Here is a 23,526-nt window from a genome sequence, read left to right as displayed (position 1 = left end):
TGTCGTGGTCTGTTGCATGTTGCACCACCTTGCCATCATGAGGGCACAGCATTTGCCATCAGGTATACAGCAACCAGCTGAGGAGGAGGGTGGAGGAACAGGAAGAGCAGAAGGCAGCAAGCAACACAGCCCCTTTCTGCTGGGCTGTCTGTAAAGAACTCATTCTACTGTGGTACCCATGAAAACAATCCTAGTTCCCCATTCCCCAGTAGTCCCACACATTACCATCCCTTTGTTACTGATGATCACAGAATCCTCTTAGCCAGAATGCTGAAATAAAAGCAATCACAAAAGAAACATCCAAAACCAAATTTATAAATCAAACCATGCCATATTGCATACAAAAATCAATTATTCACCCTTGTGCATTCCCTTTGTTCCAGCTTTCCATGTGCCTTTGCCTGTCTTAGTGCTCCTATGTAATGCTATCCCAGTGGCTAGTAGAATGCAGCTGAATTTCAGTGGGGGAGACTGCAGATGGTCTTATAAGATGACCTTGAGCAGCTCTGGCCCCAAAAGTCCCAGGTTCGAATTGCATTACCTCGGCATGGCGGCAGCAGTCAAGGGTGGCTGGCTGACAGGTAACAGCAAGGGCTGAGAGAAGCCAGCAGGTTTGTGTTCCACAGTCTTACTGTCACTCCCATGGAGCAATGCCTCAGCAATTGTATCAACGTGGTTGAGGACAGATTGCTGGGCAGCTGTAACACCCTGGAACCACTCCAAACATTGATATCCGCAGCTATGATGGCAGAAGTCTGAGCCTGAAGGGCATCAAGCTGACTTTGCGTAACTTCAGCCTAACCTTTCATGCAGGACTCAAACATTGGATAGCTCTGCTTATGTTGCAATTAAAGCTGGGACACTGGCCATCAGACATGGCATCATGGATGGGTCCACACGTATTCTCATGGAGTTGGCCACCACTTCCACCCTGGAGAGTATAGGTTCCCAGGTTTGCAAAAAGCCTTATGCTAAGTTGATGCTGGACTCCTTCATGTTCCTTGACACTGACCACTGGCTATCTGGAAGGCAAGCCAATTCACCAAGTATTTCACTGTGCATGCTCATCAGCCTTCCTCAATACGTCAACCTATCAAAGTCCTCACCTAACTCTTCTGCAGCAGAATTTGTGTGTGACTTGTGCTCTGGTGGGTTGGCACCTGCACTATCCTTATTCCCTTCCCTAGCTGCAGCCCACTTGTGTCCGATGTCTCACCACGTGCAGATCCTGCCTATTGGCTATCCTCTAAAGTCAATGCAGTGTCAGTATCCAAGTTGGTGTCTAGAAGTGCAAGAACGAGTAATGATGTTTTTTCCTTCTCGTCTTCCTGCTCTTCCACCACTGCCTGACCAGGTTGCAGTTCTTGAACATCTAAAAGGAGAATGGTACAAGGGTAGGGTTGTGGTGAGGGGAGGGGTGGGGGTGGGGTGGGGGGCAGAATGCAAGAGGTACATGCTTTTACTATGTGCAGCGTGTAAATCAGAAGAGATTGTTGTATATGGGGAAAGTGGGAGGCAAGGAGGAGGATTAGGTATGACCTATGATCTTCAATAGTTTCAGCCCTGCTGCTGGCCGCGGCCTCAGTCATGGCTGCTCCATTGGTGATGACCACTGTCTCCTCCATGGACGTATGGACATGCAGCAGTGCCTGTCTGCTGCTGATTCCTCCAGTTATGTGCCACCTTGTCCTACAACAGAGAGGGAATTGTCTCAGTGGGTGTTGTGCAATCTGTTTAGGTAATATGGTTGTCATGGTTGAAAAGCTGGCAGTGTATGCAAACTGAGATGTGGGTGCGAGGCTTGCGGCAGTGCTAAGTGTGTGAGGGTGAGGTGAAGCTCTGAATGTGACGTACGAGTCATGGTTGATGGAGTTTGTTGGCAGGTGAGTGATGGGGGCGTGGTGTATTTAGCAGTGTGTGAGGCTAGCTGTGCAGTTGGTAGGATATGGCATTCAAAGATGCATTTACTGACCTTGACCATTTGTGTGAAGTCATTAAACTTCTTGTGACACTGCATCCACGTCCTCAGAGGTAGAGTCCTGGCATTGATTGCCACAGCTATCTGTTCGCATTGCCTTTGCACAGTTTGCCTGGAGGGCCTCCTTTCTCCCTGTGGATAGGCAACCTCGAACTTCCTGTCTACCTCTTCCACCAAGGTGGCCAGGGCAGTGTCAGAGAACCTTGGAGCATGCTATCTGCCCTGTTGTCTGATAATTCAGAGTTTTTCTTGCTCATACTTGCTTCTGCAACCAGTTCTAGCACCTGCTCCAGCCTGAACACACATCCCCTTTAAGAGGTGCATGCTGGTTTTAAGCGGTGCTAGTGTTGCATAAACATGGGCCCCCTGCTGAAATGTGCAGTCAGTCAATGATGCATTTCAAGCTGGCTGCATGCAGTTATGCAAAACAGTGGGAAGCACAAAGTTTGCATGTTGCTCGCATCTGAAGTAATGGGCGCGTTAATTACACATTGTGATACCTGCATCCATTTTCAGGGCCTGTCCAATTTTGCAGCTTGTGTGTCTCGGTGAGGATACTTCAATCTGATTGGTTGAAGAGATACGCTGTACCTTTCCCTGCTCACACATGCCATAGATCATCTGATGAGGGTGCCACACCGGATCAGATACTCAATGACAGCAAGTTGTTGCTCAAAAGTCCGCAAAAAGCCAGTGAGCTGCTCCAGACATTGTGAATGGCGAGCACCATTCATTCTCCACTGACCGCAAATTCCAGTCCTTTGATTTTATATTGGAGCGAAACAAATTAAGAAAACTTTTGTTCTCTGCAATTAGAATACGACAAATTTTCTGGAAAAAAAGATCAACTAAGCCCAGAACCTACTGGAATGATTTCGGACATAGCCAATAAAGGTCAGAGCTTTTAAGAATATATTACGCTGGTAACACAAGTGGCATTGTACTTAGATGAATAGCCTGTGAAGCAACAATGACTCAGTGAAAATGTAACTGATTTTGGTTTATGTCAGTAGGAATGAAAGATATCCAAGTCTGAAAAGTAATTTTGCACCTTACATCATCTGTTTTTTTTTTTAAGTGTTAGTTAAGTTTTTGCAGTGGACACAAAATTCAGAAACATTTAATTGTTTACATAGGTCACTGACATTTCTCTGTCTTTTAGGTGTAAAGGATTGGTAGGGCACCAGAACACATTTCTGGTGAACAAATCTTAACTTTAAAATGGATGATGTGCGGAAAGCAATTTGTATGCCTGCAAGCCTCCCTCACATCCCGGGATAAGAAACTCGGACAAATCATTTGGTAATAAAGGAATCACATAGACCATTTTAATAAACTCCAGTTTTCAATTTTTAATCCCCTTTTGCATAAATGAATTACGCAAACACCAAGAGGGGTAAGGAGATTACTGACCTTGCAGATTGGCTCTCTCATGAGAAAGATTCAGCCTCCATAAAGAATTTATCCTTAACCTTATTGGGAGATGACAACCCAGCAGTAGAAAGAAATTTAGTTAGGTTCTTTCACAGCTGTGCGATCATATAATCCAGTGAACATGAGCACAGATTCAAGAACATCTACCCCAGAAAGTTTAGATGAAGGATAAGTTTGGCTCAATTTATTGGTCAAGGTTTGCTGATTGAATTCGGGGTCAGGATATTGGGGTCAGCAAATGTAAATCAAAATAATAGCTTTACTTGAGTATCAGTTAAGTTCAGATCTGCAAAATAGTGGCAATGGGAACCACTGTGTTGGGATTCTCACCTCTGAATCAGATGTCCTACTCCTGCTCCTAATTCGTATGTTCGTATCCTCTTACTGAGCCAGAGGATCTGTTGTTTTACAACCATAGGAGTGTTACACAGTGTTATGGACCATTTATCAGAGCCACTGATTTATGTTGGTAAAATAGTGCATTTCCCATATTTATTGTATAGAAATTACAGCAGTGTTTTAGGGACTAAATTGGAGATACAAGCACAGACGTGCTGAAATCAAATGTCTTAATGTGGGGACTGTTAACGCTCCTGTGAAGAGTCTCGGGACGTTTTTGCTATGTTAAAGGTGCTATATAAATACACATTGTTGTTGACTGTGGGCAGGGATTATGTTGTCAGTCTCATTGGGGAGAAGGTGTACACCAGCTAAATGTGGAAATGGATTCACTTAGACATCCCATTTACGGATACACCAGCACAGGCACACTGGGGACCGTTCAGATTCCATTTTCAAAGGGATTTACAGTTTTCCCACCTGTTAATATCCTAGATTTCAAATTTAAAGGATTTGATACATTGCTCAATGGACTTGATGGCCTGAATGGTCTCCTTCTGTGCTGTAAATAACTCTATAGCCATGGGTTCAAATCCCACTCTGGGGTCTTGAATGCATAATCCAGCTGAGACTACATGGGAATGCTACGCTTTTGGAGGTGCTATCTTTCGAATGAGATGCTAAACTGAGGCCCCATCTTCTCTCTCAAATGGATGTAAAAGTTCTATGGCATTATTTGAAAAAAGAGCATAGGAGGTCTTCTAGCATTCTGGACAACATGACTAAAACAGACTGCTTGGTCTCCTGTTCCACTGATGTGACAGTCATTACTAGTAACACATTTTTTATTATTGGCCCTATGGCATAGGCCCGATTATAAAACACAGAAAGAGGCATTAGGCCCTTTGTGCCTGTGTCATCTCTTTGATAGAATTATCTAATCAGTCCCATTCCCCTGCTCTTTCCCCATAGCCCTGCAAATTTTCCTTTTCAAGATCTCCACAATCTTCTCACATCAAAAAGACACCAGAAAGTATTGAGCTTTCCATTAAAAAACATTGTAATCTTTCCTGCTTTCTCTTGAGCAGGTGCTCTCATTCTCCTCAGTATCAGTTAATCTACCTCAACTGCCCATTACTTGTGCTTATCTTCGATATCATCTAAATAAGACATTACTTGCAAATCTGAACTACATAACTAGTTAATATGTATTTAATGCCACTCTTCCTTTGGAAGTGGTTGCCAAATCCTACTCCTCACCCCCCCATATTGTGCACTTTGTAATGTGTATTGTATGATGGCTGAGCTTCCCAGACCTTTATAAAACATGAATTAATAAACTTGTACATAAACTTGATCAATAAGCCATTTTACCCTGGCTACTTCTGTACCAAACAGAAACCATTGCTGACCTTAGGCCCAGTAAAACTACACTTGAACCTTGTGGGAAAGCTATTCTTTGGTAAATATGCAAGGGACCTTTCAAACAAAACAGATACAGAACACAGCCAACCCCTGGTTGATTTGAATTTGTGCTGCAAAGAATGAAAAATCTCCCTAAATCTGACCGCATAGCCACATGACCTTTACTATATCCGTATGAATGGAGATGGAAAAACCAGACTATCAGTCTTAAATGGTGAGAGCCAATTTGTAAGATTGTTGTGGGTGTGAAGGGCACCCACAGGTGCAAGTAATTCCTAATGGCCAATAGCAGCAACTAAATGCTTAGCCAAAGTGTTTTTTTTCCCCTCTGAGACACTATTTTCACCCTTGCTCGACAGAAAGCCTTGACAAAGAAATTAGTGGGTCAGAAAACTTAAAAACCCACCAAGGAATTTGAACTTAGCTTTTTCTTTGTCAATGAAAGGATCTCCATTCAAGAACTGAAGAACATCCTTGAAAGGGGAATGGAGCAGCTAAAATTAAACTGAGGTAATCTTTATCACAAAACAAAGAAAGGAAACATTAGTGGTTTAATTTCCTGCATTTAGTCATTTAGCATTGAAAGGCCAGGACGTTTGGTTTTGTTTCTTATTCTTACACTCACTACTTTTCTCCTGCTTGTTTTTGTTCATTATCCTGCATTTCCTTTTTTTCTCTCCCTCAGCCTATACACACTTTGTTCTTCACTGAATGAAAGTCTAGTTGGTTGTAGCCGAGGTCTGATTCTTGGGTCAACTGCAATGAAGGCGATTTGAACAGTGTTTCTTTTAAGTCTATAGTGTACCACAAATGCTTACATGTGTAACTGCAGCATTAGTAGGTTTGCACATTGTTAGATAGAGGTCGTGATTTCAAGAAGTGAATAGCTGAGTCAGAGTTATTTGAAACTTTAAATGGCCACCAAACCTATAGTATTTTACTTACTCAATGTAATTTATTATTCTTCGCATATCTTACATAAGGCCGTCAGAGCAACAAGGAACTCAAAAAGGCACATCACTTCAAAATTTATTCTTTCGAAAAGTATAACCTAACGATCACGACCATATCCAGGTTTATTTCATAGTCATCAGAGCCATGCTTAGTGCTTACTTGTATCATTCTACTGTGCAAATATTTAATACGACCACAGGTAGTTATTCTTACAATGTGTACCATTGGATGGTGCAAAAACAAGAGAGTGTGTGAGTTGAATTATATTGAGATGTCAGTGTTCACTATTGTTTTGAACAGGTAAGATAGTTACATATTCCAAGAAAAATGATCCCCAAATGTGAGTTCTCTATTTCCATTTCTGTGCGAGTGGATGTGCTGCAGGTATCTCAGCACAGTATTCCTGCTCAGAATCAGCACTCTCAGGAGGTTTGGTCTCTTTTCTGATCGATCCTGACTGGCAATACTTTTCTTCACCATCTAGTTATTAATATTTGCTGAAAAACTGGGGAGCACCTGAACATAATCGTGCACAAACACGTAGACAGGTGCGCACACACATACATGGTGGAATCTTCTGCACTTAGTACCCGCAGGAACGGCAGGACCACTTGAGGGTTGGGTACCCAATTTACTAATTGGCGCAACTTACCGAGGCCTTTCCCAGAGCAACGGCATTATCATCCCTCCTTTGGTTCCCTGACCAATTGGGGAGGCTGGGTGGGATGACATGCCTAAACAAGCAATGAAGGATCTCTATTTAAAGGGAGCCCCGGCAGAGCTCCATAATTGCAGCAGTGAGTGCAGCATTTAAGATATCAGTGGGAAGGAGGAAACTGCTGCAGGATGGAGGCAAAACATGTAAAGGCTGCCTTCCCACCCATCTCCTCCCACCCAAATGTCAAGACTCATTCCTGGAGGTCATGTTGGATGCAGTCAAGGCCAGGAGAGAAGTTCTCTTCCCTGAGGACAGCAGGAGGAGACCAGCCTCACTCGGCAGGTGTGGCTGCAAGTAGCAGAGGCAGTGAGCAGCCAAAGTGTGGTGCCTAGGACTTGGATACAGTGCAGAAAAAAGTTTAATTACCTCATTAGGTCTGGCAATATATTCAATGTCACGATCTGCACAATGGCAATTTGGAACCCTCTTTCACCTACTTGCAGCGCTAACTCATGTCTTACATCTCCCACAGGGGCATTGATGGTCCTGATGGAGGAGATGAGTGGGGTGCCTGAGGAGTGTTCAGAGGAGGACCAGCACTTTGAGAATGCACTGTCACATAACTCCTGAGTATCCTCTACCAGTGCAGATACACACACCTCAGTGGGTTTTGCATTATAGATAGGTAGGGTGGCACATGGAGAGAAGCACATCACATGTGAACAGGAGCAGGTGCTGGAGATGAGGCCAACATTGGAGAATCCCTGTCAGAGACTGCAAGACATGGCAAACTCGGCTCAGCTGAATACAAATGCTGCGCCTTGGGGGTTATCCACTAAAAGAGCACTTGTGGAACAGCTATGGGAAATGTATGTGCAGCTGTCAGCATTTCCAGAAGCATTGAGCACCCTTGCACAGACAACTGAGGAGTCCATCTCTGGCCTGAATGTCATGATTTCTCAGGCAAATGTGCTGATGACCGTCTCCATTGAAAGAGTGGCCAACCTCATGGCAGGTTGGGGCAGGTCACCGAGCGCATGCTGGCTCACACCAGAACATCGGTCAAAGAATCGTCTTGATGGCTGAACGCCACACTCAAGTGCTTTCTTGCCCTTAGTTAGCAGGGAAATGTAGGTTGGGCCCAAGAGGGAAGATGGAGAAAGGGCACATGGCAATAGGGGATCTTCTCAAGGTGCTCCCACTTCTTGGCCCTTGTCCTCCTCCCCACAGACAAATCCGCAAGCGCTGCCTCCTGTCTTGATGACTGAGTCTGCCCCTGTCTTTGGCAGCCTCCCAAATGCAGAGGATGTCTTCCATGGGCATCTCGTGTTAGAGCAGGGGAACAGCCTGTCTCCAGCTCAGTTGAAGCCAAAGGAGTAACACCACGTAGAAGTAATAGAAAATGTCATGCAGGCCCCCATCTGCCAAGAATGAGGCATATTAATTTTGTCATATGAACATTGATTTTAAACTGTTGCTGGAGTGAAAAAAGAACGTGTTAAAAAAATCACCAGATACTTGGCTGGAAAAGCATTTGCATGCTAACAGACAGTGCTTGGAGAGACAAAGGACTACTCCCTGATCTACTTAACCCAAAATGGACTGTGATCACCAGACATTGAAGGTGAGGATGCTCACATTCCAAGATGACTGCTAAGATGGCAGAATCCACAAACAGAAGTGGTCAAACCAGCTAGTCACATGACTAACCTGCTGGGCAACTTGTTTTTTTTTAAATTGTGCCACCGAGAAAGGCAGAAGACTGTTTGAACTGGAACCTGGAACAAGGAAGCCTCTCTCTCTCTCGCTTTCTCCCAAGCCACCGGACCCACGGAAGACACATAAACCTCGAGAAAAAAAGACTCCGACATCGAAACAAGTTGAAGCATGCACTGGGCCCCAAAGAATTGCAAGTCTGACCAGCAACCAAAGACTTCACAGCAAACTCAAAGGACAGTAAAACAGAAACCCAGCTATTGCATCAAACTTTTCCCCTTTATTCTTTCCTACTTTTTCTGTCTCTATTTGCGTGTGTGTTTATCGCGTATGCATGCTAGTGTGATCGCGTCGTATATTCGTAGTTGGTAACCGGATTAGAGTTTAAGATTAATAAATGTCTATCTTTCTTGTTTAAAATCTAAGAAAACCTGTCTGAATTGATTTCTTTGCATTGCAATTGGAAAGCGGTGAACAAGGATTCACTAAGGGGGAGCTAAAACATGATGTTTTTTTAAAAAATTAAAACCTGTTACGATTAAACCAGGCAAAGGCTGAGAGGGACCACCCTAGACCCCTTCTCACCTGGTCGTAACAAAAACATAGGAGGAAGACATCTTAGTTCGCAAGGGGATTCAGTCGGGTGATTATTGCAATGTTCCTGTTCCATTTGTGCTTTTTATTTAAAGGAAAGAATTAGTTCGTGTGAACTACTCATTGTCATGGTCCCTACTCTGTTGCATCCCCTATGGACCCTTGTTAGTTTAATTCTGATGAATGGAGTGATCACCCTTTGTGAGGAGTGCTGGGTGACTGTAGGCAGGAGGTTTGGTAACGGGGGGTGGTGGGGTGGGGATGAGAAAAATGTTTGACAGTGTCTCGATGGAAAACTTGCAATGCTTCCACCGAAGCATGCCTAGAAGAGCCTGTCTCGGGCTTGTCTGACAGGCAGGTCCACAGTTTCAGACACAATGGCACATCAGGCTCCTCCTACTCTTCCTCTGAGTATGCCAAGTGCTCTCAAACTTCCGTTGGCCCCAGTTGCACTCCTCTCAGCAGTGCCATGTTGTGAAGGACACAGCAGACCACAACAATCATGGAGACCCTTACTGGGGCATATTGAAGGGCACTTCCAGATCTGTCAAGGCAGCAGAACCTTATTTTGACCAAGCCATTGACTTGCTCTATTGTCGTCCTGCTGGTGACATGGCTCCTGTTATGACTGTCCTGTGCCTCTGTGGTGAATTCCTCACTGGTGTCATCAGCCAGGTCTTATCTCCCAGCAGTCAACTGTTGAGGCTGTCTGGTGGAGAGAACACCTGAGGAACCCAAGACTGCTGAAGGATGAAAGAGTCACGGCAGCTCCCTGGATACCTGGCGCAGACTTGCATTGCGTTCTTGTGTCGGTCACAGACCAGCTGCACATTAAGGGATGTGGAAGCCCTTCCGATTAATGAAGATGCCTAGTTGGTCTGATGGTGCAGTCCATCATCTGTTGGGACCTGTGGAAAACCTGCGAGTGACGTAATGCCGACAGCCCTCTGGGTTTGATTGGCCTCACCTGTTTCAAAGTGAATATAGTTGGAAGACTTCTCAAACAAGGCAACAGGGGCCTAACTGATGCAGTTGTGGCCTGCAAATTATGAGATCCTACAGATGTAACCAACAGATCCCTAAAAGTACCAGGATGCAAAGAAATTGAGGGCTGTCATCACCTTGACAGCTATGGGAAATGTGTGGCCAGTTGGTCCTCTTGGGCGGAGGTCTTCTTCCAAAAGGCTGCAGATGTCTGTGACTACCTGCTGCAAGAGCCTGAGCCTTCTGAGGCACTGTTATTCAAAGAGGTCAAGGAAGCTGACCCTTGGCCTATACACCCTGTGCTTGTGGTATCGCTCCTTCAAAGTGCTCTTCTGTGTCCATCTCCTCTATTTCGTGCAACTGCATGTGGCTACGGAGAAGACAGCTGCTGCTGTTGTTGGAGTTGCCGCCCCTGTCACTGTGGCTGGTGGGATGGAGCAAGCTGCACCTCCTCCTCAGAGGTCCAAGCAAATGCAGAATATGTAGCCCCTAAGTTACAGGGACGTCTCGCAGGCAATAAGGTAAGATTACCCTCAGTAGAGTCCAAGGCACTTAACAGTAGTTGGACAAAGTTGCTGATCCCAACAAAATGAGTGAATTTAGGCAGAAAGAACTGCTCGTGTCAGCTCTAGCCTTGCACTGTGGCTGACCACAGGCTTGCTGATTTCAGCCTTTAATCTGTTTGTATCAGGTCAGTTTCACTCAATAATGAGTTTCTGCTGTACACACACCTTCTCCAACCTGGCAAGGTAGACACAGCATGGATCCCATGCGCTAGCTGGCAAAGAATGAGTCCAGGGCTAAAAAAGCTCTTCACTGCCTTTTTAATTGTTTTCCCACCAAATCCAAAAGGATCCAGGGGAAATCTGGAAAAGGAAACGGCGCTTCTCCTTAGTGCCAAGGTGTGCTCGTAACCCCAGCCAGTGCCCTTCCTAGGTGTTGTCTCAGTGGCAGAAGAATGAGGGAAACCAGAATGATATGCTGGATAGAGGAGTTTCCTGAGATTTCACCTAAGCAGAAAAAAAAGGCTAGAGTATAAAAAAATTACCTTGGCTTGTGTTGTGTTGGACAAGATTAAATAACTTAATTCTGAGCACTGTAGTCATTTTACAGCAATCTCTGAAGATTGCCTGTCAAAAGAAGAATGCTCCATATTGGAAAGTAAGCCAATGTCGTGATCAGTCATGTCTGAAGTAATGTTATATAATATCATCTATTATGATAAGCCCTGTCATTTCTCTTATTCCTACAAAATAAAACATTAATGCATAATCTTTTCCTTCCTCTATAATAATATATTCTGTATAACAGTTCATATTAAACTGCATTTCTTTCTGAGACCACAAATGCCAACAGCTGTTTTAAATTATACCAGATGTGAAATGATCCAGCAAAAATTGATTAAAGCCATCACAGCTACATTTCAAAGTTTTATATCTACCATATAAATATCTGTTTTAGCTTGGAAATAAAATCCTACCTTAGACAGTGTTTGTACCTTACCATGCATTAGGTTCTGTGAAAAACAATTCTTTAATGAGCAACAAACTACCTATGAGGTTAACATTATTTATAATCAGTTTAAATATTATGTTCTGTAACAAAATAGGACTCAACGGAGCTGGGACTAATGTCCTTGGGGGCAGCTTGCTAGTGCTGTTGGGGAGGGTTTAAACTAACTTGACAGGGAGATGAGAACCAGGAAATGGCATTAGAAATGAGAAATAAGGAGCACAAAGGATTGGGAGAGACAGATAGCACTACAGTAAGAAATAGTAAGTCATTACATTGGGCCAGACTAAGAGACAATGCAATAAATCTAAATTAGGTTTGCAATACATGCATGTGAATGCACACTGCATGGTTAATAAGGCTGGTGAGCTGCAAATGCAGATAGCCATTTGGGAATATGATGTCATAGCGATAATGGAAATGTGGCTCAAAAAAAAGACGGGACTGGATACTAAATATTTCTGGATGTAAGATGTTCACAAAAGATAGAAAAGGAAAGGAAGGAGGAGGGGAGGCAGTATTGATTACACAGAATATTACAGTGCTGGAGAGAGAGGAGGTCCTGGAGGGGCAAGGACAGAATCCATTTGGTTATAGTTAAGAAACAATAGAAGTACCATTACATTGCTGGGCCTCTTCTATAGGCCATGACCAACCACTATTAGAAAAGATATAGAGGAGCAATTTTGCTAGGAAATTACAGAGTGGTGCAAAAACTATACAGCAGTAATAATGGAGGACTTGAATTATCTTAATGTAGACTGGGATAGTAATAGTGTAAAGGGCAGAGAGGGGAGAAAAGTTTCTGAAGTGTGTTCAGGAGAATATTCGAGATCAATATGTTTCCAGCCCAACGAGGAAGGCGGCATTGCTGGATCTGGTTCTGTGGGATGAGGTGGGTCAAGTGGATCAAGTGCTAGCAGGGGAATATTTAGGGAACAGTGATCATAAGGTTTTAATTAGCAGTGGAAAAGGGCAAGGAGCAATTGAGGGTCAATTTCAGTGCGATGAGAATGGATCTGTCCCAAGTAAATTGGAATCAAAGATTAACCGGCAAAGCTGCAACACAACAATGGCCTGCCTTCAGAGGAGATTGTTCAGGTAGAGTCAATGTACATTCCCACAAGGGGAAAAGGTAGCGCAACCAAAGCCAGAGCACTCTGGATGATGAAAGAAATAGAGAATAAGATGAAACAGAAAAAGGGTGCATTTGACAGATATCAGGTTGATAACACAAGTAAGAACCAGAATGAATATAGGAAGTTCAGAGAGCAGTGAAAAAGTAAACAAGAGATACAAAGAGAGAATATGACAAGAAACTGGCAGCTGGCATAAAAGGGAATCCAAATGTCTTCTATAGGCATATAAATTGTAATAGGATAGTAAGAGGAGGGGTGGGGCATATTAGGGACCAAAAAGGAGATCTATACATGGAGGCAGAGGGCATGGCTGAGGTACTACATGTGGAACTTGCAACTGTCCTTACAAAGGAGGAAGATGCCACCAAAGCCATAGTGAAAGGAGATAGTTAAGATACTGGATGAGCTAAAAATTGATAGAGAGGAGATATTAAAAAGCCTGTCTGTACTTAAAAGTTGACAAGTCACCAGGATCGGATGGGATGCATCCAAGGATGCTGAGGGAAGTAAGAGTGGAAACTGTGGAGGCACTGCTCATAATCTGCCAATCCTCCTTATAGATGGGGGTGGTGCCAGAGGACTGGAGAATTGGAATTGCTACAGCCTTGTTCAAAAACAGGTGTAAGGATAAACCCAGCAACTGCAGGCCTGTCAATTTAACCTTGGTGGTGGGAAAGCTTTTAGAAAGGATAATCTGGCACAAAAATAACAGCCACTTGGACAAGTGTGGATTTATTAAGGAAAGCGAGAATAGATTTGGTAAAGGCAATTTGTGTTTAACTAACTTGATTGAGTTTTTTGATGAGGTAACAGAAAGGGTTGATGAGGGTAATGCAGTTTATGTGGTGCACGTGGACTTCCAAAGGCGTTTGATAAAGTGCCACATAACAAGATTGTCAGCAAAGTTAAAGCCCATGGAATAAAAGGGACAGCGGCAGCATGAATATGAATTTGGCTGTGTGACAGGAAACGAAGAATTGTGGTGAACGGTTGTTTTTTGGACTGTAGGAAGGTATAGGAACATAGCAGCAGGAGTAGGTCAGTCAGCCCATCGAGCCTGCCCCGCCATTCAATGTGATCATGGCTGATCATCCACTTTAATACCTTTTTCCCACACTATCCTCATATCCCTTTATGTCATTTGTATTTAGAAATCTGTCAATCTCTGCTTTAAACATACTCAATGACTGAGTTTCCAAAGCCTTCTGGGGTAGAGAATTCCAAAGATTCAGAACCCTCTGAGTTAAGAAATTTCTCCTTATCTCTGTCTTAAGTGGCTCCCCACTTATCTTGAAATGATGTCCCCTGGTTGTAGACTCCCCAACTTGGGGAAACATCTTAACTGCATCTACCCTGTGTACCTTTTAAGTATTTTGTAGGTTTCAATTAGATCACCTCTCATTCTTCAAAACTCTAGAGAATACTGGACCAGTTTCCCCAATCTCTCGTTGTAGGACAGTCCCGCCATACCGGGAACAAGTCTTCGTTGCACTCCCTCTAAGGCAATAATATCCTTCCTAAGGCAAGGGGACCAAAACTGCACACAGTACTCCAGGTGCAGTCTAACCAAGGTTCTATACAATTGAAGCAATACTTCACAATCCCTGTGCTCAAATCCTCTTGTGATAAAGGCTAACATACCATTAGCCTTCCTAATTACTTGCTGCACCTGCATGTTAGCTTTCAGTGACTTATTGACAAGGACACCCAGGTCCCTTTGTACATCTACACTTTCTAATCTCTTAACATTTAAGAAATACTCAGCACATCTATTCCTCCTACCAAAATGGATAACCTCACATTTTTCCACATTATATTCCATCTGCCACGTTCTTGCCCACTCATTAAGTCTGTCCAAATCCCCTTGAAGCTGCTTTACACCTTCCTTACAACACACATTCCCAGCTAGTTTGGTGTCATCCGTGAACTTAGAAATATTACATTTGGTGCCCATATCCAAATCATTGACATATATTGTGAAAAGCTGGGGCCCAAGCACTGAGCCTGTGGTACCCCACTCGTCACAACCTGCCAATGTGAGAAGGACGCATTTATTCCTACTCTCTGCTTTCTGCCTGTTAACCAATCCTTAATCCATGCCATACATTACCTCCTATCCCATGTGCTTTAATTTTGCTAACCAATCTCCTGTGGGGGATGTTACGACCTGATGAGAAAGAGGTATAGGGTTTCCTTTCAGCCTTCACCTGGTCTTACTGTAACAGGGTTTAATGTTAAACACACTGTTTTTAGCTCCCCCTTGGTGAATCCTCATTCACCACTTTCCAATTATAAGGCAAAGAAACCAGCACAAACAGGCTTTCTTACGTTTAAAGAAGAAGAGTTGAAATTTATTAAACTTAAACTCTAATTTGGTTAATGCACCTCACGCTAGCATGCATACGTGATACACACATGCAAACAGAGACAGAAAAGAGCAGAAGGAAAATAAAGTGGAAAAGTTTGAGGCAATATCTGAAGAGTCTTTGTTACGGTTCTTTGAGCTCACTGTAAAGTCCTTGATTGTAGGTAGATCTTGGTTTTCGTTGGGGCCCAGTATTCTTCTTAAACCTTGTTCGCTGAAGGAGACTTTTCTCTCTTGGGGTTCATGTGTCTTCAGTGGATTCAGAGGCTTGTGAGAAAGAGATGGGAGCAGACAGGAGAGATCTTCTCAGTCCAGGAGCAAACAGACTTTCTGCCCAAACTGTTTGTACAAATTCAAAAATCTCAGGTTGCCCAACAGGTTAGTCATGTGACTAGCTGGTTTGACCATGTCCGTTTGTATATTCAGCCATCTTAGCAGTCAACCTGGAATACGAGCTCCCCCACCTTCAATATCTGGTGATGAAAAGTCTATTGTGGGTTGAATGTGTCAGGGAATGGCTGCTTTGACCTTCCAATCACTGTCTGTTAATATGCAAATGTCTTTTCCAGCTACGGCTGATCTGTTTAACAAGTTGTTTATTCACTCCAGTAACAGTTTAAAATCAATGTTCATGACAAAATTAATGTGCCTCATTCTTGGCAGGTGGGGCCTAGCATGACAGGGACTTTATCAAAAGCCTTCTGAAAATCCAGGTGTACCACGTCCACCAACTCCCCTTTGTTAATTCTGTTAATAACATCCTCAAAAAACTCCAACAGGTTCAGCAAACATGATTTTCCATTCATAAATCCATGTTGACTATGCCCAATCAGATCATTATTATCCAACTGTCCATTTATCACATCCTTTAGAACTGATTCTAGCATTTTCCCTACTACTGATGTAAGGCTAACTGGTCTGTAATTTCCTGTTTTCTTTCTCCCTCCCTTCTTAAATAGTGGGGTGACATGTGCGACTTTCTAATCTGTAGGAACCGCTCCAGAACCTATCGAATTTTGGAAGATGATCACCAATGCTTCCACCATCTCCGTAGCTACCTTGTTCAACACTCTGGGATGTAGAATATCAGGTCCTGGGGACTTATCAACCTTCAGCCCCATTAATTTCTTCAATACAACCTTCTTACTAATAGTAATTTCCTTCAATTCCTCATTCCCCCTAATCCGTTGGATCTCCAGTTCTGGGAGATTTCTTGTATCTTCCTCAGTGAAGACAGACACAGAGTAATCATTTAGCTTCCCAGCCATTTCTCTATTCCCCATTATAAGTTCTCCTGACTCTGCCTGTAATGGATCCACATTTGTCTTAGCCAAACATTTCCTTTTTACATATCTGTAGAAGCTTTTACAGTCCGTTGTTATATTTTTTGCAAGCTTACATTCATATTCTATTCCCCTTTTCTTTATCAGTTTCTTCATCCTCCTTTGCTGTATTCTAAAATCCTCCCAATCCTCAGGTTTACTACTACTTCTGGCAACTTTATAGGCCCTTTCTTTTAATCTTATACAATCCTTAACATCCTTTGTTATTCACAGTTGACTGCCTTTACTTTTGGGGTTTTTGTGCCTTGAAGGAATGTCTCGTCACTGTAAACTATGTAATATTTCTTTAAAGACTATCCATTGCCCATGTACTGTCATACCTTTTAATGTATTTTCCCAATCCACCTCAGCCAACATACCTTCATAATTTCCTTTGTTCAAATTTAACACGCTGGCTTCAGATTGAACTACCTCACTTTCAAACATAATGTAAAATACTACCATAATGTGGTTACTCATCCCTAAAGATTCTTTCACAACAAAATTATTAATTAGCCCTTTCTCATTATATAATACTAGATCTAAAATAGCCTGTTCTCAAGTCGGTTCCTCAACATACTGCTCTAGAAAACCATCCCTAACACACTCTAGAAACTCGTCCTCCACAGTATTAGTGCTCATTAGGTTTACCCAGTCTATATGCAGATTGATGTCACCCACGATTACTGTATTACCCAAGCCACATGCTTCCCTTTCCTCCTGATTAATACCATGCCCCACACTACCACTACTATATACAGCGGATTTCCCCGGGGAAATCTAGGAAAACTAGGAACACTGGTTTTCTTGATATATATTAATGACCTGGACTTGTGTGTACAGGCACAATTTCAAAATTTGCAGAAGACACAAAACTCGGAAGCATTGTGAACCGTGAGGAGGAGAGTAAAAGACTTCAAGAGGATATAGTCCAGCTGGTGGAAAGGGCGCACACATGGCAGATGAAATTTAATACAGAGCAGTGCAAAGTGATACATTTTATTAAGAAGAACAAGGAGAGGAAATATAAAATAAGGAGTATAATTCTAAAGGGGGTGCAGAACCAGAGACATGTGGGCTTATGTGCATAAATTGTTGAAACAGGCAGGGCAGTTTGAGAAAGTGATTAATAAGGCATCCGGGATCCTGGGCTTTATAAATAGAGGCATAGAGTACAAAAGCAAGAAAGTTATGATGAACCTTTATAAAACGTTGATTTGGCCTCAACTGGAATATTGTGTCCAATTCTGGGAACCGCACTTTAGGAAGAGTGTGAAGGCTTTAGAGAAGGTTCAGAAAAGATTTACGAGAATGTTTCCAGGGACGAGGGACTTCAGTTATGTACGTAGACTGGAATAGCAGGCATTGTTCTCCTTAGAGAAGGTTGAGAGGATATTTGATAGAGATGTTCAAAATCATGAGGGATCTAAACAGAGTAGGTAAAGACAAACTGTTCCCATTGGCAGAGGTGTCGAGAACCAGAGGACACCAATTTAAGCTGAATGGCAAAAGAACCAACGTCAACATGAGGAAAACTGTTTTAAGTTCTGGGATGCACTGCCTGATAAAGTGGTGGGGGCAGATTTAATCGTGGCTTTTAAAAGGGAATCGGATAAGTACCTGGAGAGAGAGAATTTGCAGAGCTACGGGGAAAGGGCAAGGGAGTAGAACTAGTTAAATTGCTCTTGCAGAGAGCCAGCATGGACACAACAGGGTGAATGGCCTCCTTTCTCTGCTGTAACCATTACATAATTCTATAACAATAGTCAATTTTTTGAAAGGATCATCTAATAATTGTTAGAAAGTGTTTGCATCCAATAGGGAAAAAATATTATGGGAAAATGCTTATGGGACAAAAGAAAGATAGGAAATCTGAGGTAAGCATGTTTTTTGAGCTATAGGCCTAAGAACCAAATTAACAAATGCTTAAACGCTTACTTGACTGTTGTTCAGTAGATTTCTTACAAAATTATTTACAAATTGTTTTCAGAGGCCATACCTCACTTCCCCACCCCAACAAACATAGGGATTGAATTTCTTTAGAGATTCTGCCGATCTTCTGCTGTAATGTCTATAATTTATGCTGTTTCTCCAGATATTCCACAGATCCGATGTAAAAGTACTGTAATGTCATGTGAACCTTGCAATGGAGGCTTATTTGTATACCTTCTCCTTAGTATTATAACTACTGCCCTCTGGTTTTGCAAAGGATTGTGTTTTTTTTCTGGCAGATAAATAACTGCTTAAAGTAAATATTATGTATACACAGTGCCCTCCATAGTTGCAACCTGTCCATGGAATAATACATTTCAAATTACTCATAGGGACTCAAAAACCATATGTATTCTGAAAACAATTTTCATTGGAATTGCCAACTAGATTGAAGTAAAGTTAGGTTGAGTGCATCCCTTACCTCATTTAATCTATGCATTACATTCTGTGTGTTGGGAGGATGGGTGAGAGAGAAACACACAGACAGCAGGAATTATCAAGCAAATACATGTGCAATTGTCCATGGACACAAAGAATTTCCATAAAAGGAAAATCTGAAGTTTTATGCTTAAAATGCAAGTGGAATAATGCACAATAAGAGAAGCTACGTTCAGCAAATGAGCTGTGTAAACAAAATACTCAAAGACATTTTAGAATCATAGAAAGTTTAAGGCACAGAAAGAGGCCACTTAGCCCAGTGTCTGTGCCGGACGAAAAACGATCCACCTATTCTAATCCCACCTTCCAGCATTTGGTCCATAGCCCTGCAGATTATGGCACTTGAGGTGCATATCCAGCCTCCTTTTGAATGAGTTGAGGGTCTCTGCCTCAACTACCCTTTCAGGTAGTGAGTTCCAGGCTATCACCACCCTCTGGGTGAAATTTGTTTTCCTCATCTCCCCTCTAATCTTTCTACCAATCACTTTAAATGCCCCCTCATCACTGACCTCTCTGCCACGGTGAATAGACCCTTCACCTCCACTCTATCCAGGTCCCTCAAAATTTTATTAACATTTCAATCAGATCTCCCCTCAGCCTTCACTGTTCCAAGGAGAACAACTCCAGCCTATCCAATCTTTCCTCATAGCTGTATTTTTCCAGTCCTGGCAACATCCTTGTAAATCTCCCCTGTACCCTCTCTCATGCAATTACATCCTTTCTGTGATGAGGTGACCAGAACTGCATACAGTACTCAAGTTGTGGCCTAGCCGATGCTTTATACAGTTCCAGCATAATCTCGCTGCTCTTATATTATATACCTCGGCTAATAAAAGAAAGGATTCCATACGCCTTCTTAACTATCTTATCAACCTGTCCTGCTACCTTCAGGGATCTGTGGACATTCACTCCAAAGTCCCACACTTTCTCTACTCTTCTCAGTATTTTCCCATTTATCGTGTATTCCTTTGCCTTGTTTGACCCCCCCTAAATGCATCACCTCACACTTCTCCAGGTTGAATTCCATTTGCCACTTTTCTGCCCATCTGACCAGACCATCAATATCTTCCTGCAGCTTACAGCTATCCTCCTTGCTATCTACCACACGGCCAATCTTTGTGTCGTCTGCAAACTTCTTGATCATGCCCCCTACATTTACGTCCAAATCATTAACAAAGACCACAAAAAGCAGGGGACCCAGTACTTAGCCCTGTGGAACGCCACTGGAAACAGCCCTCCAGTCGCTAAAACACCCGTCAACAATTACCCTTTGTTTCCTGCCACTAAGCCAATTTTGTATCCACCTGGCTGCATTTCCCTGGATCCCAAGGGATTTAATTTTTTTAGCCAGTCTGCCATGTGGGACCTTGTCAAAAGCCTTGCTAAAATCCATGTAGACCACATCAACTGCACTACCCTCATCTATCTTCCTGGTTACTTCTTCAAAGAATTCAATCAAGTTGGTCAAACAAGATCTTCCCTTAACAAATCCATGTTGGCTATTCTTGATTAACCTGTGCCTTTCTAAGTAACAGTTTATCCTGTGTCTCAGAATAGGTTCCAATAATTTGCCCACTACTGACTGACTGGCCTGTAATTATTTGGTCTATCCTTCACTCCCTTTTTAAACAGAGGTACAACATTAGCAGTTTTCCAATCCTCAGGGTCCACATCTGTATCCAGTGAGGACTGGAAAATGGAAAAAAGAGATTAAGTATATTGCATATCAACCTTATGAACTAACAGGCAGTGTGTAGTCTTTGTATGTTAAGGAGTTCCAGACATGTTGACAATAAAGTCTCAACTATTAAATAAAATTAAATAGAATTTACAGTACTGAAACAGGCTATTCAGCCCAACTGGTCTCTGTTGGTGTTTATTCTCCAAACTAGCCACCTTGCACTCTATCTATCTAACCCAATCAGCATATCCTTCTAAAATGCAGTGAAACGAAGTCAAAATGTACTTATTTCCAAGGGAAGGAAGCAGTAGATGAAACACCCAAAGTGCAAGGGAAAATTTGAAGGATATTGTTGACTAAGCTGAAACACGTGCCCATTGTTCTTAGGGCTATCTAGTTATGTACAGAAATCCCACCCTGTTTATTCAGCCTTTTTCCTTTTTGTCTCTGCAGCCTTGAAGCCAACAGCTAATCCCACTTATTCTGAAAGTAATAGATTAACAACTGCTCTTCAACAGGAAGATGCACGAGTCACATCTTCCACTAACTGATGATGGGAAAGGTCCACCAAAGAATTTTGTAAATTCGTGTTCAGTGATTGTACAAGGAAACGTTACCTCCTCCACAAGAAGCTGTGCATTCAGAACGAACAATAGCCCATGTGTAATTGTGTTTTGGAGCTGCTTTATCCTCAGTCTGCAGTTTTGGCAAGGCATATTCCCATCCGATTCCTGGATTTTTGCCCTGAAGTAGTATCTGGATAAATAAAATCAAGGTTGGAAAAATGTTTTCATCACCTCATCTTCTATCATGTTAAAAAAGGTTCACACTACAGCTTAATCAAACAAATAACCTTATTAAACAGTCGCCAAAAATGGAATTAACTTTTTCCATTCATCAATGTTTTGCGCCTTGGCTCAGAGCAGCAGTCCTTTATCACATTAAAACATACCTGAATGCAACAAACCACAACAAAACCTTTTCCAATATTAGTTCACACAGTGCTTTTACAACTCAGCGAGAGTCTTTTTTAACAGTAGCAAGTAACGCTTTACGTGGTATTCAGTGATTTGATTGTGCTATAAAAAATTTCTTGCAGAGGTGATGAGGCTGATATGAATTGTCCCTCCAACCCAAATAAAGAATGTCTGAAAGGAATCCTAAAGCTAAATTTTAATGCAGTTTCACTCCTTTTATTCCATTCTACTCCAGACTTGATTCATCAGAAGTGTGTCTAACCTCAACCTGCAATGCGTTGGAAGGATAGCATTTGAAGCAGAAGCCACAGTTTTCTGTAGAACTGGAAAATTATTTTCTGGCTTGAGAGTCTTGTTCACTACTGCTGCTTTTCTAAATGGCATGATTTATGTAAGACAGTGGCTGCTCCAACAATTCCATACACAAGTTCCCTGACTCAGCTGTGAAACCACAGGGAGGGTACAGATCAAGAAGAAATTTTCTTGATTTTAATACTAGTAAGTTTTGTATTCTCTCAGTTGAGACTTAAACACATAGCAGTGGACATGTATTTGTGACAGCAGCTCTCTGACAGGTGTGCATCTGGTAGCCTGATATGAAGCTGAAAATGCTTCTCTCTGTCTGAGATACTCGAACACGAAACCTATATATTTCAAATGAGTGTCTTTTTCAATATGCAGATGGTGCTATGCCTTTCTCAAGGTTTTATCCATGGATTCAGCTCGTCTTTAACTGGATAACACTTGAATGCCAAATGATGTGGCATTGTCCTTATTTTTTTGTATGGCACACCCCACTGTTCAAGAACTTTAGGTGTCCATGGGCTAACATCAATGTACTCTCTGCAGCCTAAAGTTCTAATACTTTTCAATATGTTTGGGAATCTTACAATGTTTAGTTTTGCTTAAATACAGATGGAGACACAACTAGCATGATGAATAATAAATAACAACAGAAAATTATGGAAATACTCAGCAGGTATGGCAGCATTTGTGGAGAGGAAAAAAAAGAAAAAAACTTGCATTTATATAGCGCCTTTCATTACCATTGGACATCCCAAAGTGCTTTACAGCCAATGTAGCACTTCTGAAGTGTACTCACTGTTGTAATGTAGCAAATGTGGCAGCCAATTTGCACACAGCAAGCCAGCACAAACAGCACGTGATAATGAACAGATAATCTGTTTTTATGATGTTGGCTAAGGGATAAATATCGGCCAGGACATCAGGGATAACCCTCCATGCTCTTCTTCCAAATAGCATCACAGGATCTTGTACATTCACCCAAGAGAGCAGACAGGGCCTCAGTTTAACTTCTCATCTGAACGACGGCACCTCCAATAGTGAAGCACTCCTTCAGTACTGCACTGGGATATCAGCCTTGATTTTTGTGCTCAAGTCCTGGAATGGGACTTGAATCCAAAACCTTCTGACTCAAAGGCGGGAGCACTACTCACTGAGCTACTGCTGACACAAAGTCAATGCCCTTTTGTTAAAAAGTTAACTTTGGTTCTCTCTCCACAGATGTTGCTTGACCTGCTAAGTATTTTCAACAGTTTTATTTCAGTTTCCTAAATCTCCACTATTTTGTTTTTGTTGTGGCATGACAATTTTACCCTTGATTTAAAATTTATGTGAATCTAAATGCTCATTTCAATTGACTACATTTGTCCTGAATGCACATGGCTATAAAAACATTCAATCATATTTATACTTCACAGATAGGGCTACACTGAGCTGTTACTTTGGTGGACAGCAAGTGTGGAATGAGGATGAATGAATGTGACAAGCTATATATGATTTGCTCTTTTCATTTCTTTGACTTACATAATTTAAACATATATGAATTCTACTAGCTTGGCTCAGTGCCAACACGCTCATCTCTGTGTTTGTAGGGCATGGGTTCAAACTTTGTCCTAATCTAAGATGACACCTATTGCAGTATTGAGGGGGAGCGGCATTGTTGGTGGTGCTATCTTTTAGATGGCATGCTAAATTAAAGCCCTGTCAGGCTGTTC

General features: G+C 42.3%; 1 protein-coding gene across 2 annotated transcripts in view; it reads right to left on the bottom strand.

The window, feature by feature from the left end:
- LOC137384581 (A disintegrin and metalloproteinase with thrombospondin motifs 16) overlaps positions 1-23,526 on the bottom strand; it is a 375,653-nt gene that overhangs the window by 74,033 nt on the left and 278,094 nt on the right. For both annotated transcript variants that reach the window (XM_068058730.1, XM_068058724.1), the window contains one exon: positions 21,149-21,287. In XM_068058730.1, coding sequence (XP_067914831.1) covers positions 21,149-21,287 — 139 coding nt within the window. The remainder of the gene's footprint in view (positions 1-21,148; positions 21,288-23,526) is intronic.

The sequence above is a fragment of the Heterodontus francisci genome, chromosome 2 (genome assembly GCF_036365525.1).
Source record: "Heterodontus francisci isolate sHetFra1 chromosome 2, sHetFra1.hap1, whole genome shotgun sequence".
NCBI lineage: Eukaryota > Metazoa > Chordata > Chondrichthyes > Heterodontiformes > Heterodontidae > Heterodontus > Heterodontus francisci.
This window is presented reverse-complemented; position numbering and strand designations above follow the sequence as displayed.